Raw genomic sequence first — 15,274 nt, 5'->3', positions numbered from 1 at the left:
GTCTTTTTCTCTTTCTTTCTTGTTGCTCGTTATTTGATTATATAAGCATACTATGTCAAGAACAAAAAAGCAGCCGAAACACAATAATTCGCGACAAGCAGCTGTTTCTTTTCTATCAAATATCACATTAGGAAACGAGACCGATAAACTTTGTTTTTCACATAAAGATTTCTCCGTAAAGAAAACGAACAGTAACACAATCTTTACTCGATACGGGACCCTTTTAGTTGGAAGAGATAATGATACTATTTATGTCGACACAATAGTGAAAGATAATGATGAAGATGAGAGAGTTCCATTGTCTACCAAAAGACCAACTTACTATCATCGATTATCAAGTAGTGATAGCTCTGTTATTGAACACTATAAACTCACAAGACAAGACAGTAAACGCCCTATTGCTTATGAAAAAGTGAAAAAGAAAGTAGAGCATATGCTATCACAAGATGTACATTCATGTATGCCACTGTCATTGTGTTGTACTCATCTTATTTTTAAATAGGAATCAATACCACCTCACTCTAAGGGATTCATGGCTTTACTCACGTCTTATAAAGGAATAATTCGACAAACAAAAGGTCGCTATTACCTGTAAATATGCTCAATGCAATACACTCTCTTCTTATTCTTTTTAATTAGCCATCCACATCTTGTAAATACTTCATATAAACAACAAAAAGGCATATCTTATGGCTGTTTCTTATCCAATGACTCAAAAACACTTTATGATCCGTACTATTTAAATTATGATTTATCATTGGAGGTATAAGCGACATAAAAAAAAAGAAGTATATTATCAACATTTGTTTAGGATAAGACAAACCAAAAAGAAGTCATGAACCAACTATTTCGTCAATTATATCCAGAAATCAATATTTCTTTTTCTAAAATCAATGCCATCAAATCCCATTTACTCAATATTGCTCTGATCATGGATCTTGAGCTTTCGAGCCTGTCTCATGCCTACGTTTATTTTGAGAAACTAGTCCAAAAACAAGCTATTAATAAGGAAAATCGCAAACTAATAGCAGGTAATATTTCGGTATTTTTCATGTACTCATGCATCATTGCATAGCATGTTGTTTGTTTCTAGCCACCAAGATAAATGAACCAAAGGATCTTAAATTTGGCAAGTTACTCGAGGTAAAAAGAAAAAGAAAAAGAAACGAACCAAATTTAATTTATTCATGCAATACATAGACAATGCAAACAGAGTTAAATATCGATTCAACAGATGTCAGAAACAATGAATTTGCAGTTTTTGCGGATCTGGAATTTGATCTGTATGTGCCTCAAAATGAATTTATGCCACATCTAGATAAGATTACTCGGGACTTGGGCAAGGATGCTGCCAATTAAATCTGTTTTTTTTTGAACAGCCTATATTTTCCTTACTGCCTGGTTGGAACATCTACAGTTGAAATAAAGCATTATCTTGACTCAGCTCTACTTTGTGAGAGTCTTTCACAGTAAGTGTTTGTATACCCTATCTTACCTTGGCTGTCAGAGCGCTTCCTTATCTAGAATCAATGTATTATTTGTTCTTGAATCATGCCATTTGCGCTTTGACTAGAATTCCTCAATTGCATTCGGATGAGGAAAGTAAGGAAGGAGGTGCAGACATCTTGCTTATAAAAAGCGCCAAACAACGGGAAGAACATTACTTGGCAATGAGTAATGCTTCAGCGAAAAAAAATGGTCTAAAAAAATACGCCATTGTCCCAATCTCGAGATAATGTAATTATAGCTCGTTGCTTTATGTAATAGGTGCACTTTATCTTATAAAAGGGTCTCATTCAATAAAATATCATCTCTTTTTTTTGTACATAATGAACAACAAATTTAGAATTTGAATTCAGCAGTCGAATTAGTGCGAAAAAAAAAGAGACAGAATAAGGCGTTTGTTTTCTTTTTCTTTCTCTCTTTTTTCTTTTGCTGTTTTATTTAAATTTAGACTCTAGAAGGTATGGGAGAACAGTTACACGACGAGCAACAGTCTTTTCAAGTGTTGAAAAGCAAGTGGGCACAACAGGCGATCCCTCGACAGGAACAGCCAAATAGCACTAGTGCAAGTAGTGTTGTATCACCACCACCTATTCCACCTAAACCTGTGCTTTATAATAACAAACAAGACGACGCCGAGCAAAGAGAAATGGATAGAGAAACAGCAGCTAAACGAGTTTCGCTTTTGACACAACAGTTTGAAGGTGTTGGCGTAACACCCGGAAATTTCTCAAATACTTCGCCCCCACCAACATATCATACAAACCCCAAACAAAATGAAGAAGACGAGGATCCTTTTGATGAATCAAGTGATGGAGATAGCGATATGGAAGAGGAGGAGTATGAAAAGGAAGAGGAAGAAGATGAAGCAAATATGGACGGCGATAATTGCTTGATTGAACAAGTCCAGAAAGCACATTTGCAGCATACAAAATTAGAAGAATCACGTTTTGTTGGAGCGCCAGGTGTTCGAGGTCATGAAGCACCTACGCCTGCAACAACAACAATAGAAATGCATCATGTACAGCCTTCTCCTTCTGTTTCTTCTTCCTCTAATAAATCAACAGGCAAAAGGCCTCCTCCCCCACCACCACCCAGCAAGAAATATCATAGTTCTGTTAGAAACAGCATGAATGCTGCTCATGCACCAGTCGCTTCACCAATCATACAGTCACCACAGCCTCCACCTGCCGTTGTCAATATACCCGTGCGTTCTACACCTAATCAGCCTACTGAGACTGTTGAGGCCGTCAATGTCTCTCCTCCTGTCTTGCCTCCCCGTCCTATAGGAAGTCCATTAATGCCTCAACTGCCTCCCCGTCCTTCTCAATCAACACTTGCCCGTGCTCATACTATCGCTTCTGCTCCTCACAGCAAGCACCCACTACAAGGATCTTTTACTGACACTCCCTCTGAATTGGAAGATGATCCTAGCCGTATAAAACGAGCTAACACTGTCTTGAACAAACAAAGAGCCATGTCTCGAACAGAACTGTTAATGACAACAACAACATGCCCAGATTTCTCCCGAGCTACACGAAACGCACCATTGATTGTACTTGAGAAGCCATTTTCAACAGGTCATAAGAGTTCATTGAGTGCGTTAGCCGTCACTCAAAACGTATTAATCACAGGTGCCAGTCTACTCCGAACATGGGATGCTCATACAGGTACTGTCACTGGTACTGTTTTGACTGAGAATGCTGCCAATAATAACAATGGCAACTCTCAAAACCCAGATAGTGGGGATAAGGTACGTGCAATTGCAGTGGCACCGAGTCGTGTTCCCGCAGATGAAGGCCGATATATTTGGGTAGCTCGGCATGACAACTCAATCTCTGTGGTCGATATCCGAAATGGTGCCAACAAGATTCTGAGTAAACGCCATGATGTTCATATGGCATCTATCAACTTTCTTCTGCGCTATGGTAATTCCGAGATTTGGTCAATTGATGAAAGCGGTATTCTGAATGTCTGGGATGTGATTTCAGCAGATTATCATGCACAACACAATCCATTGTTGACTGCCATGCCAAGAAGATACCATGTCACTTCACATGCTGTAGCTGCTACCATCTATGGATCCAAGCTCTGGATGTCTTCTGGACGTACATTGGCTGCTCATGCTATTCCTGTAGCTGGTTCTCAACAAGGCAGTAATGATACAAAGTCGCAGACACCTGTGCGTATACCAAACGATTTAGGCAACATCACAAAGCTGATTACAATTCCTTATTATCATTCTCGTATCTTTGCTTCTCATGATGACGGTAAGATCAGTGTATGGGATGCTAAGACTATGGAGCGTCTTCAGGTTATTACGGTCTCCATGTACGGCATCTGCACTATGGCTAGTGTAGGTGAATATCACGTATGGGCGGGGTATAATACAGGCATGATTTATGTCTATGATACTCGTCCCGAGAAATGGGCTGTTCTCAAGATGTGGAAGGCACATACAGGGGCTGTAACTCAATTAGTCGTGGATGAATCTAGTTTGATATTGGATGAAATCAAAGGTCGATTGCAAGTCGTCAGTAGTGATTCGAATGGATTTGTTGGTGTATGGGACGGACTTTTGATTGAACATTGGAAAGGTAAATGCCTTCATATGTGTCTAATCTTAACTCTTTTTTTTATCTTAGATGAACATTTGCAAAAGAGATCTAAGGAATACTGTTCTTATGATGATGCACGCGTCATGATTTGCTCTTGGAATATTGATGCAAACAAACCTGAAAAGATTGTTGGCCAAGACGACAAAGCAGTGCGTGAATGGTTAGGCACAATGGAAGATCCCGATATTATTGTTGTGGGCATTCAAGAAATTGTAGACCTCGAATCAAAGAAACAAACAGCCCGTAAATATGTTTTCTTTTGATGATAATCAACATACTCAACTCTTGTCTTGCTTTAGGCTCTTTATTTGCGCGCAAAAAAGTAGATCCAAACGAAACAGAGGATGTATTGACGCACAGATACAAATTATGGCATGATTATCTGATCCGTATTATCAGTGAAAATTATGGTTACCACAATTACACTGTCTTAAAGACAGATCAAATGGTTGGCCTGTTTAGTTGTATTTTTGTCCGCACATCGGATCTAAACCGTGTGTTTGACGTGGACTCAACTTCTGTCAAGACAGGCTTAAAAGTCATGAACAAGAGTATTCATGGTAACAAGGGCGGTATTGCCATTCGTTTTGTTTATGATCACTCTTCTCTTTGTTTTGTCAATTGCCATTTAGCAGCTGGTCAAAATCATATGCAACAACGAAATGCAGATGCTGAAGGTATCCTTCAAAGTGCTAGCTTCCCTCGTCATGATTATGCTGATGTATTTGTGCATGGTGGTGATGGTTCTATGATACTTGATCATGAATTTTGTTTCCTCAGTGGTGATCTTAATTACCGTATTAAGATGGCCAGAAAAGATGTATTGCGTGTCTTGACAAGCAACGACAAACAAACAGCATGGAGCAAGCTACAAGAACAAGATCAACTACTTCGACAAAGAATCAACAATCCTCTGTTCAAGTTACTCACATTTGAAGAAGCACCTATTCAATTTGATCCCACCTACAAATATGATCCTGGCACTGATTTCTATGATAGTTCAGAAAAGAAGCGTGTTCCTGCTTGGTGTGATCGTGTATTATACAAAGGAAAAAATATCAAGAATCTGTTTTATCGCCGATATGAACCACGCTGTTCAGACCATCGACCCATTGCCGCTGGCTTTAGTTTCCAGACAAAGATTACAGACCAAAAGAAGCGTGATGTTTTGATGAGTAAGATTGAAGAAGAGTGGCGAGAACAAATAGATCGATTTATCAAGGACAAAAAGGCGAGATATGTAGCTGATTATGAGTTGTGTTCACTTAGTGAAGCCTTCAATAGGCTAGAAAAGTCAGATTGGGATGTTAATGATGCTGTTATTAAGCTACTGGGTAGCATATAACACTTGCTTATACAATAAAATTTACGGATTATAAGATATTACGGTTTTATTAATACTAATTATACAAAAATAAGAAAAAAGAAGGGTGGATATACATAATTTTTTTAGACGAGCATACCAGCAATAGAAGCTGATAACCATGTACTTATACAACCACAGATCATTGCAGAGACGGCCAAAGAAGAAATTTCACCAGCTCTCTTGGGAGCAAGAGAGTTCAGGACACCCACTTGCATACCAACAGAACTGAGGTTACCGAAACCACAAAGAGCATAGGTAACAACCAATTGAGATCTGGTTGAAAGAGTATCCTTGTAAGTACTGGTCAATAATTGATAGGCAACGAATTCGTTAGCCCAAACTTTGTTGGCCATCAAAGTACCAACAGCAACAAGATCCTTGTCATCAGCACCAATCAACCAAGCAACCTATCAAATATGTAAGTATCTGGTAAATATAGTTTTTGTAAATATTTACGGGTACAAAGACATAACCAGTAATCAATTGAAGAGTCAAGTTTTGAATAGTAATAAAGTTACCGATCCAAGTCAAGAGAGCATTGACAGCGTTCAAAAGAGCCAAAAGAGCAATCAAGTTGGCCAAAATTAAAAAGACAATATTGATACCAACGGCAGCACCCTTACCGGCAGCATGAAGAGCATTGGTAGTATCTTTATCGTGACTAATTTCGTTAATATGAGCAACCTTGGATTCTTCGGATTCGGGGTATCTAATCTTGGAAATGGCAATTGAACAAGGGATAGACATGATACAAGAAGTCAACAAAGCTTGACCAGAAACACCCATAGCAATGTAACCATAAAGGGTAGAACCAGAAATAGTGGCAAAACCACATGTCATAATTTGGTGGATTTCAGACTTTGTCAAATGAGGAATCAAGGGCTCAATCAACAAGGCATTTTCACTTTGACCAAGGAAAGGCTATTTGATCGGATAGATGTTAGATGAATGACACACGCAAATTTTTTTTTCGGACTTACGGAAGCAATAGCAACGACGGATTCGGCACCGGAAACGTTAAGAACTTTCATACAAGCAGCAGAGAGATGCTTCAACAAGAAAGGAATAGCACCAATATAATATAAGATTTGGACAGTAGAGGCAAAGAAGATAATAGCAGGGAAGACAGAGACAGCAAAGATACCAGCATTAGCAACGCTATCACCAAATGTAAAGTCAGTACCGTACCAGGCCTTGGAGAGATAACCTTCAGCAAAAGTGGCTAACCAAGAAAAAATATCATGACCAGCAGTAGATCTAAATACGAAGAGAGCCAACAAGAATTGAATCAAAATAGCAGTACTGACAGTGTTCCAGGGAACAAGCTTACGGTGCTTGGAAGAAGCAAAAGTGGCAGCGATAAACACAAACAAACCAAAGCAGGAAATCAAACGACGGACACGAGGTGATTCTTCTTTTTCAGGGAAGGAAAAGACAGTGGCAATAATGACAGCACCAACCAAGCAACCATAGGCGATCATTCTCATACGAGGACTCATGTGAGTGTAAATAAATGTAGAAACCTTGTCAACACAAAAGTTCCATGGTTTACTGACAATTGTTGTAGGTGCAAAGACAAAGAAGACGTAGAGAGTAAAGTAAAGGTAGACCAAACCCAAAATCAAAAGTTCTTGGTTGTAACCCTTTGGAATCTGCAAGACATATGCAGCAATCAAAAAACCAGTGAAAATAAGCCACATAGCAGGACTTTTATAAAAATAAAAGGATTAGAATGCATGTTCATTGACGCAAGTCATTGATATTTACAGAATCAATTTACGGTATTTTTGATACAAAGAGCGTTTGCTTGAACCCTCTTTGTGTTCGTTGTTGGGTTCGTTGGCATCGTAACTGGCTTCTTCGACAACGTTCATTTTGTCAAACATGTAGTCTTTGTCTTGACTAGAAGAAGAGTTGGTTTTCTTCAAATCATAACCTTCATTTAGTGTATGATGTTCAGGAGGTGAAGTGACTGAATTTTTCTCTTGATCCATTATGTAATATTTACAGTGAGTTGAATCAGTAAAAAAATAGAAATAGATTAAATTAGTGGTATAGTAATGGAAAGAGAAGAAAATAAACAACGAGAGTTGGAATGAATTAGGCTCTTGTTTTATATACGCAAATTCAGTTCCAATCATACTTCCAAATTAAGCATTAAACGTATTGCAAACCAGTGAAAATTTTTTTTGAATACCAAGATAAGCTCACTATTGGTTTGTGTTTTGCGGTGTTATCAATAGAGCCCACCAACAAATAAATTTGATTAGTACGAAGCACAATAAACTCCGTGTAAAATTAGGAAATCCTGCACAAAAGAAGAAATAGTAACTAAAGAGAAATAAGAAAAAAAAAAAGGGATTTTTCATTCAAATTTCTCACGCTCTTTTTTTTTTTTTTTTTTTTTTTGAGATCTATTTCATGTTATTTATTGTCTTATTCCAGCACGTTGGTAAAGATATGAGTTGTGATTCTAAGATTTGAAAGGTTAGACCGAGGCATTGGTACTATGAAACTTTATTTTCGAATGGAATTTCAATATTAAAAATGTCAAAACTGATTTTCAATGACAGAATTCAAAGAAAGGATTCGTCCCATCACACACAAGTGTCAAGTTAATACATTATATCGATCAGAAATAAATCGAGATTATTTTTTTATTTCCTTGTATATATCCTTTTTTTTTTTTTTTTGTATTATAAAACCAAAGACATTTTTTATTGGTAAAGAACCACGAAAAGTAGTCTCAGGGTTTGGTTAAGATAAAGCTCCATTACTGTTTTCGAACTTGATTTGTGTAACATTACCGTCAATCATAGTAATACAATTCGAAAGGAAAAAGACCTCCCCGCCTTTTCGTGAATTATAAAGCCAATAAAAATTCTTTATGAATTTTGCACTGCATTCTCGTACATTGATAAATAACTTTTATTTCTTGATAGAACAACAGAGGTAAAGAAAAGTGTATTCAAGTAAGACACCATGTGACACCATATAATGAAAATGGGGAGTTCTTATTGCGTACACTTATCTCTTATGATTCTTAACAAGCTTGTATCACTTATCCCCTTTTGCTGTTGTAGTCTTTATCCTTTTATTTAGATAACTTCTTTTTTCACACTAAACAGATCACGGTACTGACACAATGTCAGGAAAAGATATGATAATGTGAGATATACAGTGTGTATCCTTTTGGATTCTTATCAAACACGAAGCTGCATTTGTGAATTTGACGAATTTGATAAATTTATCTTTTCCAAAAGAGATAATGAACAGAAGTCCTGAAGTTATGGCTTATCGTTCATTCTTTCTTTTTTTGTTCTCGGTCCTGAGTTGTGCGAGGATGTGGGATGATTTACTGCTTTTTGTAAAAAAGAATTTCGAGCCAAATCATGGCTATATTGAGCTTAGTCAAATCTTACTAATACACCCCTGACTTAAATGTTCTATCATTTATATAGAATACTACAGTAGTTCATTCTTTCTTTGCGTTAAGCAAAAATTGTATAGAAGTTTTTTTCCAGTTAAAAATAGTTCAAGTTGCATGATTCCGCGGAAATGAACAGGGGGAAAATAAAGAAAGGTTTCTTTTTAATGAAAGTAACAGAGTATTCTAGTTTAATTCATCGTGTTTAGTCTAATACAATCGTCTGCCCAAATGCAGTTGTAGTAAAATGCGTCTCATGATTTGGTCGACAATCATTCCAAATTTGGTTCAGAACTTCTCTTGGCGCTAGATAATGTTCATCCGACATCATGAATGTAGCCCAATGGATGCCGATTGATAAGCGAGGACTGCCTAAATCAAAATGTACCTTAACGGCATCTTCAGGGCCCATGTGAAGATGCTGCATCAATTGTGTTGGTAAAAAGCTACCAATGGGAATAGCTGCTAATGTAAATGGAGCGTACAGGTCGCCAATGGCTTTGAATAATTCGGGTGCATATCCAGTGTCACCACTTTATAGTTATCAATGAACAAATTCTTGAGTACGTTTTTTTGTTTAAACTTACCAAAAAAATATTTTATCGTTTTTTCCTTTGATAACATAACTACACCAAAGTGTATTGTTCTTTTCAAAAGGAGTTCTTGACCCACTCCAATGCTTAAATATAGATTAATAATCCGCTCATGCATCAAAAAATCTTACCATTGCAGGGACACAAGCAATCTGAATGTCTGGTCTTTGTTGATGCTGCAATTCTTGCCACCAATCCATCTCAATTACGTTTGAGATACCTCTTTTAACAAACCAGCCCTTTAGTCCTAAAGGAATATACCAAACAACTGAGTTTCCTAATTTTTGTACAGCTGCTTCATCTATATATTTATGTTAGATGCGCTATAGTGCTGTATGTTACCTAGATGGTCAAAATGGTCATGAGAGACAATGACTATATCGATAGTATCTATAAATTCTTCTAATTGACAAGGAATTGGTCTCAATCGCTTTGGTCCGAAATAGTCATTGACTGAACATTTACTGAACACCGGATCAGACAAAATAGTCAATCCGTCAATTGTCATAAGACATGTTGATTGTCTATAGTTTTCTGTCAACAAACGAATGCATTATTTCCTTTTCTCCACTTTACCCAAACCATGTAAATGTTACTGAGTCTGACCCATTTTTGATTTTCTCCAAATTAGGTTGCACAACAGGCAAGGCTACTTCAAGTTCCTAAAATGAAAATCAACGTTTGTTTGTTTGTTTAATTGTTTTTATAGAACAAACCTTTATGCTTTGAGGAATACCATTTCCTTTCCATCTTCCCAGCCAAAAAAGCAATGTTTTGTAAAAAGGAATTTCTGTCCATTCTTCAAAAGGATTGACAAACCTTTTCTCAATCTATCAGGTATCAATTTCTTCATGCTCATAGCAAAGAATCTTACCTTTAGACTGGCATATTTCTCTTGCGGTTTTTGCAATAGCTTTCTTTTCGAGATTCCGTTTTTCCTTACCATCTCGATTGCACGACTCGATCGTGCTTGAGTTGTCTGAGTGTAAAGATAGTAAAACAAAGAGCTAGCTGCTGCTGTAACAGTAAGGGCCACCAAGACATGTTGATGATTATCAAAAATTTTACTAAAGAAATGGCTGCCCTGAGCCTTTTTCATTGTATACGAGCAAAAGAGTGAAAGAGAAGAACCTGCAAATAATCTTTTTTTTGTGCCTGAAATTTTTTTAATCTTTTCCATCCCCATTTTATGTGTAGCACAATTATACGAAAGAGAGAGAGAGAGAGACAAAAAGAAAAGGAGAAAAGTGGTTTGCTTATATAGTAACATTGTTTGTTTTTCTTTTTCGAGAGCAGTGTTTTTTATAATGAAACAGGGTCAGGTTGAGTATCGTTTCAGTTGGGACGGTAAGGGAGTTACTTCTGCAAGCGACTTGTTTGATAGCATACGAGCAAAAGATTCTAATAAATGTTGATGTTCCTATTATCCTGTTAGTAAAGTTCTACTTCAATTGTTCACACTATACTTTGTTGATAAAAGTAACTGCCCAGCTACGCTCTTGCTTGGCGTTTTGCATCAATGGCTTTGGTAGGACAGCACGACCAATACGATGTACATAATCATCCAGAGTGGCAGCCATGTCATAATTGATGACCAGTCTCACAGTCGGCAAGTCGACCCCTCGGGAAAGTACATCCGTAGAAACAACAATATCCCATAAAGGATTATCCTGATTAATACCTTGAATCACCATTGCCCTTTCTTCTTGTGTCTTATCACCGTGCATTGACATAACTCGCAGATGAGGGCTCTTCTTCTTGATGGCTCTTGTTAAAAATTCAGATCCAAGTCGACTGGCAACAAAAATTAAGATAGGTACCATGAAATACTTGGGGTTTCGGAGGATAGAAAACAAGCGTTTTGCTTTACTCTTGTTTTCGACCCAAAGGACTGTTTGTCGTACTTGATCACTTGCTTCTGGTATCTTTTTATCTTGAATGGGTTGATTTACTTTGATTTCTATAGGTGATTTCAGTTTGCGTAAAAGGTACTGCATGGCTTTATCGTCAGTCATGGTAGCAGAGAAATAGGATGTCTGGCGCACTGTCTTGTCAGGAAACTTGCCCAAAATTTGACGCACTTGAGCACCAAATCCCATTCGAAACATAGCGTCTGCTTCGTCCAATACAAGCATCCGAATCCTCCACACACGTAGTAGCTTTGGGTGATGCGTAACCATCTCCAAAACACGCCCTGGTGTACCGATGATAATCTGTACTCCCTTTTTTAATCGATGCAATTGGTTTGGTAAAGGCTCACCGCCAATCAACAATCCTGTACGCATACTTTGGATGCCTGTAGCTAATCGCTTACAGACAGTCTCAATTTGACAACATAATTCGCGTGTAGGAGCCATGATCATGGCATAAGGGCCTGCACGTCGCTTATGGTTGTCCACAGCAGATAGTGACATACAATGGACAAGGGTGGGTATCAAGAATGCGCCTGTTTTACCTGAATGTGTAGGTGCAATGGCCAGTAAGTCTCGTCCTGCGAGACCTATAGTCACTGCTTGCCGTTGTATGCCTGTAGCCATGGACCATCCTAATGACTCAATATTCTCTAGTAATGTTTTTCCTAATACGTGTTGAAGTTGATCATATGTACAAAAAGGTTTTGGTATCTTGCTTCCTTTGACTTGTACTTGGTGTGCTTGCAACATTTGATTTACTTGCTCTGAGGACATAGTAGCAATCGAAGAAGGTTCTTGATAGTTTGTTAGTTTAGCATGGATGTTTTCAGCTACATAGTCGTGGAGGTGCGTCAAAATGACGGTTCGAGGCTTCTTTTTAAGACGATGTCGGTTTAGATCTGTGTTGACTGTTTTGCATTGAAGACTATACATGTATTAAGGTATAGTTTGAGAAGGTAGAACAAATACCTGCACACATCATGATCTGTCTCATCGTTAATGTATTCTCCATATTTTCCACACACAACACAACAAGGTTCGTCTGGGAGTGCTAGTCGTTGATCTGAAGAAAACTGTTTGATAATGTCTTGATCATCTTGTTCAATCTGATCATGTTTTCTCTTTTCAAAGACATTCATTCGAGAACAGTAAGTAGCAACTCAGATTAAAAAAAAAACAAGTTTATTAAGAAGATGTGGGGTCTAACTATACATGGGGTTGTGTTTTATGCAGTTTAAATCAAGTCAACTTGGCCTTCATGTCCTTATTAAACTGTGCAATTTGGTCTTGACTGACAGGACTAAAACTGATTTTAGTACGTTGTTGACGCACAAAGTTTGCTTTTGCTTCAAGCTATTGGATATATTAATACATGTCATACGCTTATATATTTTACCTCTTTTGCTAATGTAACAAGTTTTCCTTTGCCCTTTATGCTCTTTGATTTCTTAGTAAATCGCTTGATTGTTACAATATCAGCATCCACCATCTCAGGAAAAGAAATGTGATGGCAATATTCTTTATAATAAGTCTTTAATGCCTTGGCACATTGATCCAGCACTTCGTCTTGATACATGCGACTATGAACATTCTTGATAGGCACTTTTAAGACAAGGTCCCAATCAAGAGGTGTACCACTGTTTGTCTTTTTGGCCTTTTCCATACCAATAGAACTATCAAGAACTTCTAATACAAAAGTAGCCAAAGGAACATAGACACCTGTATGATGCACCATTGAAGTTAAACAGCGAAGTACATGGAATCGGAGAGGATAGTACTGAGCAGTGGGAATCAATTGAATTACACCAATAGCAACTTGCGTTAAAGGGTAAATCAATGCCTTAAGAGGGGATTCTACTTCTTGTTCAGTCTCTTTGTCTACCATAGGGCCAGAGTAAGCATTCAACACATCTGCCCAAAAATCAATACAGTGAACATATTGCCAGTTATAGACCATGTTGTGGTTTTTGGTAGAACGGACCTTCATGGCTTGTCTTAAATGGATAGCCAATTGACGGATATAGACAAAAGCTTGTTGATAACTTAGAACAGGGTTAATACCATAGAGTTGAATGGCCAAATTACGCATCAAATTGATAATAGGCAAAGTATGGAGACTAGTGTTTTTGCAATGTTTGACGAAAGTCAAATAGACATTCTTAAGACATAGATCAAGGTATCCCTTGCCATTTGTTTCTTTGCTGGCATGAACGGGAATAACGGCCAAAGATTTGATGCTCAAAAAGGCTTGGACACGGACAGTATCAGTAGAGCCAGCATTAGACCATGCATTCAAGAGTGTTTTGAGGTATTCTTTAGCAAGACGATCAAAACAGACATAGAGATTGGTGACCTTTTCTGCTTCACGAATAGTCATACGGAGCATATCAGCGTCTGTCAAGTTTTGCAACAAGTGAATTAAGTTATTAAGGTATGATTTGACATAGGATTTAAAAAAGCTCCATTTGCTGGAAGTCAAAGGTGATCCATTCTCTTTCTTGGGCTTCAAGTGATGACCAAATACAACAGGCGCAAGGCGAAGTGTTGAAATAATAACCTTAGAAAACACTATAGACCGCTTAGAGAAACAAGTATATATCTCACAAACACTTACCTGCAGGATCCTCAATTTTCACTGTAAAGGTAATACTGTCATCTTCTTCTGACATTCTGGCAGCAGTCTTGAAAGCAGATAATAATTTCTTAAATGTCTTGAAATCATGGTTTGATTTGACAGTGTCAATCCATTGGTTCAAAGTGGCTTTGTCAAGGACTGGGACAGATTCTTGAACAGCTTCTTCAGGGTCTTCCATATCACTGTATTCTTCTTCATCATCATCTTTTTCTTCTTGATCTGATTCATCAAAATCCAAAAGACCTTGGTCTTCCTTTTCCAAGAATTTATAGAACTCGGGATCGCGCTTTTTCAACTCTTCTAATTCTTTCTTGTGTTGACTGATGTCTTTGTTTAGTTTTCCAGCATTTTCTTCTTCATCATCATCGTTGTCTGAATCAACGGCCATTTCTCTCTCAAACTCAGAAGGCAAATCACTATCGCTTTCATTTACTTGATCCTCATCTTCTTCAGCTTCTGAATCGTCTTCATCCATAACGCTTTGTAGTTTCTAATCAAATACATTAATATACTGGCTTTATGAAGCTTTCTTCTCTTTTACCTTAAAGATATCATCATTGTCGTCTGAATCAACGATATCTTCCATAGGTGAGTCTTCTTCTTCGGGTTCGCTATCGCTTCTATTGTCAGAAATATAAGCCTCAATTGTTTTATGAACGTTGACTTACAGTTCCTTGAGTGCTTTCTTGCCATTACCTATAACAATATTCGTGTGAGCACGATCAGCTGTCAAACTTTGTAAATTATATTTTACCCTTTTGTTTCTTTTCGACAAACTTGCCGTTAAATTTCTTCACCTTCTTGCTTGCAGCAGGTTTTAATTGTTTCTTGTTGGCTGTCTTTTTTGACTTCTTTTGTACTGCAGGAGCCATAGTTATTTTGTTGAAAGAATATTTTTTCTTTACTCTCGACCTGAAATAATCAAAAAATTGTGACTTAGTCGTGACTATTTTTACTCTTGTTGCACAAAGCAAGCAATGGATAAATAGTTTGAAAGGTATGGGCAAATCAACTCAAAAAACAGAGATCGCATAAGGTTACGATAGTTGCTATTCTTTATTTGTTCTTATTATCAACCTCCTTTCTCTCTTAAAGTCATTTTAAGACTTTTTCTTCGTGCTCTGACTCTCTGCTGTTTGAAGGATATTCATTCAGGGCTTAATAATTTTTTTAGTGTGTATTTACTTTTTTGAGTCTTCTTGTTTGTGTTTGAGAGTCT

The 15,274-nt window shown here is 37.5% G+C and overlaps 6 protein-coding genes across 6 annotated transcripts; 2 read left to right on the top strand and 4 right to left on the bottom strand.

Moving 5' to 3' along the window:
- B0P05DRAFT_543559 (uncharacterized protein) lies at positions 1 to 1,830 on the top strand. Its single transcript, XM_051578448.1, has 6 exons — positions 1 to 448; positions 503 to 591; positions 640 to 763; positions 812 to 1,031; positions 1,076 to 1,143; positions 1,201 to 1,830. Exons 1-6 carry the CDS (start codon positions 53 to 55, stop codon positions 1,357 to 1,359), a joined length of 1,056 nt encoding a protein of 351 aa, XP_051434389.1. The 5' UTR covers positions 1 to 52; the 3' UTR covers positions 1,360 to 1,830.
- Positions 1,816 to 5,510, top strand: B0P05DRAFT_543553 (Endonuclease/exonuclease/phosphatase). The gene is made up of 3 exons (XM_051578447.1): positions 1,816 to 4,100; positions 4,149 to 4,364; positions 4,421 to 5,510. Exons 1-3 carry the CDS (start codon positions 1,967 to 1,969, stop codon positions 5,464 to 5,466), a joined length of 3,396 nt encoding a protein of 1,131 aa, XP_051434388.1. The 5' UTR covers positions 1,816 to 1,966; the 3' UTR covers positions 5,467 to 5,510.
- Positions 5,487 to 7,551, bottom strand: B0P05DRAFT_543548 (Na+ dependent nucleoside transporter C-terminus-domain-containing protein). The gene is made up of 4 exons (XM_051578446.1): positions 7,255 to 7,551; positions 6,468 to 7,194; positions 5,944 to 6,408; positions 5,487 to 5,894 (listed from the first exon to the last, which is right to left on the bottom strand). Exons 1-4 carry the CDS (start codon positions 7,479 to 7,481, stop codon positions 5,571 to 5,573), a joined length of 1,743 nt encoding a protein of 580 aa, XP_051434387.1. The 5' UTR covers positions 7,482 to 7,551; the 3' UTR covers positions 5,487 to 5,570.
- Positions 7,552 to 8,807: 1,256 nt separating this feature from the next.
- On the bottom strand, positions 8,808 to 10,726 carry B0P05DRAFT_543542 (beta-lactamase superfamily domain-containing protein). The gene is made up of 7 exons (XM_051578445.1): positions 10,382 to 10,726; positions 10,224 to 10,337; positions 10,084 to 10,169; positions 9,850 to 10,031; positions 9,639 to 9,808; positions 9,502 to 9,593; positions 8,808 to 9,447 (listed from the first exon to the last, which is right to left on the bottom strand). Exons 1-7 carry the CDS (start codon positions 10,691 to 10,693, stop codon positions 9,120 to 9,122), a joined length of 1,284 nt encoding a protein of 427 aa, XP_051434386.1. The 5' UTR covers positions 10,694 to 10,726; the 3' UTR covers positions 8,808 to 9,119.
- B0P05DRAFT_543535 (P-loop containing nucleoside triphosphate hydrolase protein) lies at positions 10,727 to 12,839 on the bottom strand. The gene is made up of 4 exons (XM_051578444.1): positions 12,654 to 12,839; positions 12,318 to 12,568; positions 12,122 to 12,266; positions 10,727 to 12,073 (listed from the first exon to the last, which is right to left on the bottom strand). Exons 2-4 carry the CDS (start codon positions 12,351 to 12,353, stop codon positions 10,968 to 10,970), a joined length of 1,287 nt encoding a protein of 428 aa, XP_051434385.1. The 5' UTR covers positions 12,354 to 12,568; positions 12,654 to 12,839; the 3' UTR covers positions 10,727 to 10,967.
- On the bottom strand, positions 12,660 to 14,927 carry B0P05DRAFT_587581 (Noc2p family-domain-containing protein; the record flags this gene model as incomplete). The annotated part of the gene is made up of 6 exons (XM_051582601.1): positions 12,660 to 12,773; positions 12,817 to 13,988; positions 14,035 to 14,545; positions 14,597 to 14,675; positions 14,724 to 14,751; positions 14,810 to 14,927. 6 exons carry the CDS (start codon positions 14,925 to 14,927, stop codon positions 12,660 to 12,662), a joined length of 2,022 nt encoding a protein of 673 aa, XP_051434384.1.
- Positions 14,928 to 15,274: the final 347 nt, after the last annotated feature.

The sequence above is a fragment of the Gilbertella persicaria genome, assembly GCF_025201335.1.
Source record: "Gilbertella persicaria strain CBS 190.32 chromosome Unknown B0P05scaffold_22, whole genome shotgun sequence".
NCBI classification, from domain to species: domain Eukaryota; kingdom Fungi; phylum Mucoromycota; class Mucoromycetes; order Mucorales; family Choanephoraceae; genus Gilbertella; species Gilbertella persicaria.
Note: the sequence above shows the minus strand (reverse complement) of the source record. Positions and strands in the feature narration are given on the sequence as shown.

Excerpts from the sequence above, each read along its gene's own strand:
- B0P05DRAFT_543542 (XM_051578445.1), bottom strand. The coding sequence starts at position 10,693 with ATGGGGATGGAAAAGATTAAAAAAATTTCAGGCACAAAAAAAAGATTA. Across the intron at positions 9,809-9,849 it reads TGACCATTTTGACCATCTAG|ATGAAGCAGCTGTACAAAAA; the intron begins GTAACATACAGC and ends ATAAATATATAG. Across the intron at positions 9,448-9,501 it reads AACGATAAAATATTTTTTTG|TGGTGACACTGGATATGCAC; the intron begins GTAAGTTTAAAC and ends ATAACTATAAAG.
- B0P05DRAFT_543553 (XM_051578447.1), top strand. The coding sequence starts at position 1,967 with ATGGGAGAACAGTTACACGACGAGCAACAGTCTTTTCAAGTGTTGAAA. Across the intron at positions 4,101-4,148 it reads TTTGATTGAACATTGGAAAG|ATGAACATTTGCAAAAGAGA; the intron begins GTAAATGCCTTC and ends TTTTTATCTTAG. Across the intron at positions 4,365-4,420 it reads ATCAAAGAAACAAACAGCCC|GCTCTTTATTTGCGCGCAAA; the intron begins GTAAATATGTTT and ends GTCTTGCTTTAG.
- B0P05DRAFT_543548 (XM_051578446.1), bottom strand. The coding sequence starts at position 7,481 with ATGGATCAAGAGAAAAATTCAGTCACTTCACCTCCTGAACATCATACA. Across the intron at positions 6,409-6,467 it reads CCGTCGTTGCTATTGCTTCC|CCTTTCCTTGGTCAAAGTGA; the intron begins GTAAGTCCGAAA and ends CCGATCAAATAG. Across the intron at positions 5,895-5,943 it reads CTGGTTATGTCTTTGTACCC|GTTGCTTGGTTGATTGGTGC; the intron begins GTAAATATTTAC and ends CATATTTGATAG.
- B0P05DRAFT_543559 (XM_051578448.1), top strand. The coding sequence starts at position 53 with ATGTCAAGAACAAAAAAGCAGCCGAAACACAATAATTCGCGACAAGCA. Across the intron at positions 449-502 it reads AGCATATGCTATCACAAGAT|GAATCAATACCACCTCACTC; the intron begins GTACATTCATGT and ends ATTTTTAAATAG. Across the intron at positions 764-811 it reads ATTATGATTTATCATTGGAG|GATAAGACAAACCAAAAAGA; the intron begins GTATAAGCGACA and ends ACATTTGTTTAG.
- B0P05DRAFT_543535 (XM_051578444.1), bottom strand. The coding sequence starts at position 12,353 with ATGTATAGTCTTCAATGCAAAACAGTCAACACAGAT. Across the intron at positions 12,267-12,317 it reads GCAAAACAGTCAACACAGAT|CTCCACGACTATGTAGCTGA; the intron begins CTAAACCGACAT and ends ATTTTGACGCAC. Across the intron at positions 12,074-12,121 it reads AGGAAGCAAGATACCAAAAC|TAGAGAATATTGAGTCATTA; the intron begins CTTTTTGTACAT and ends GAAAAACATTAC.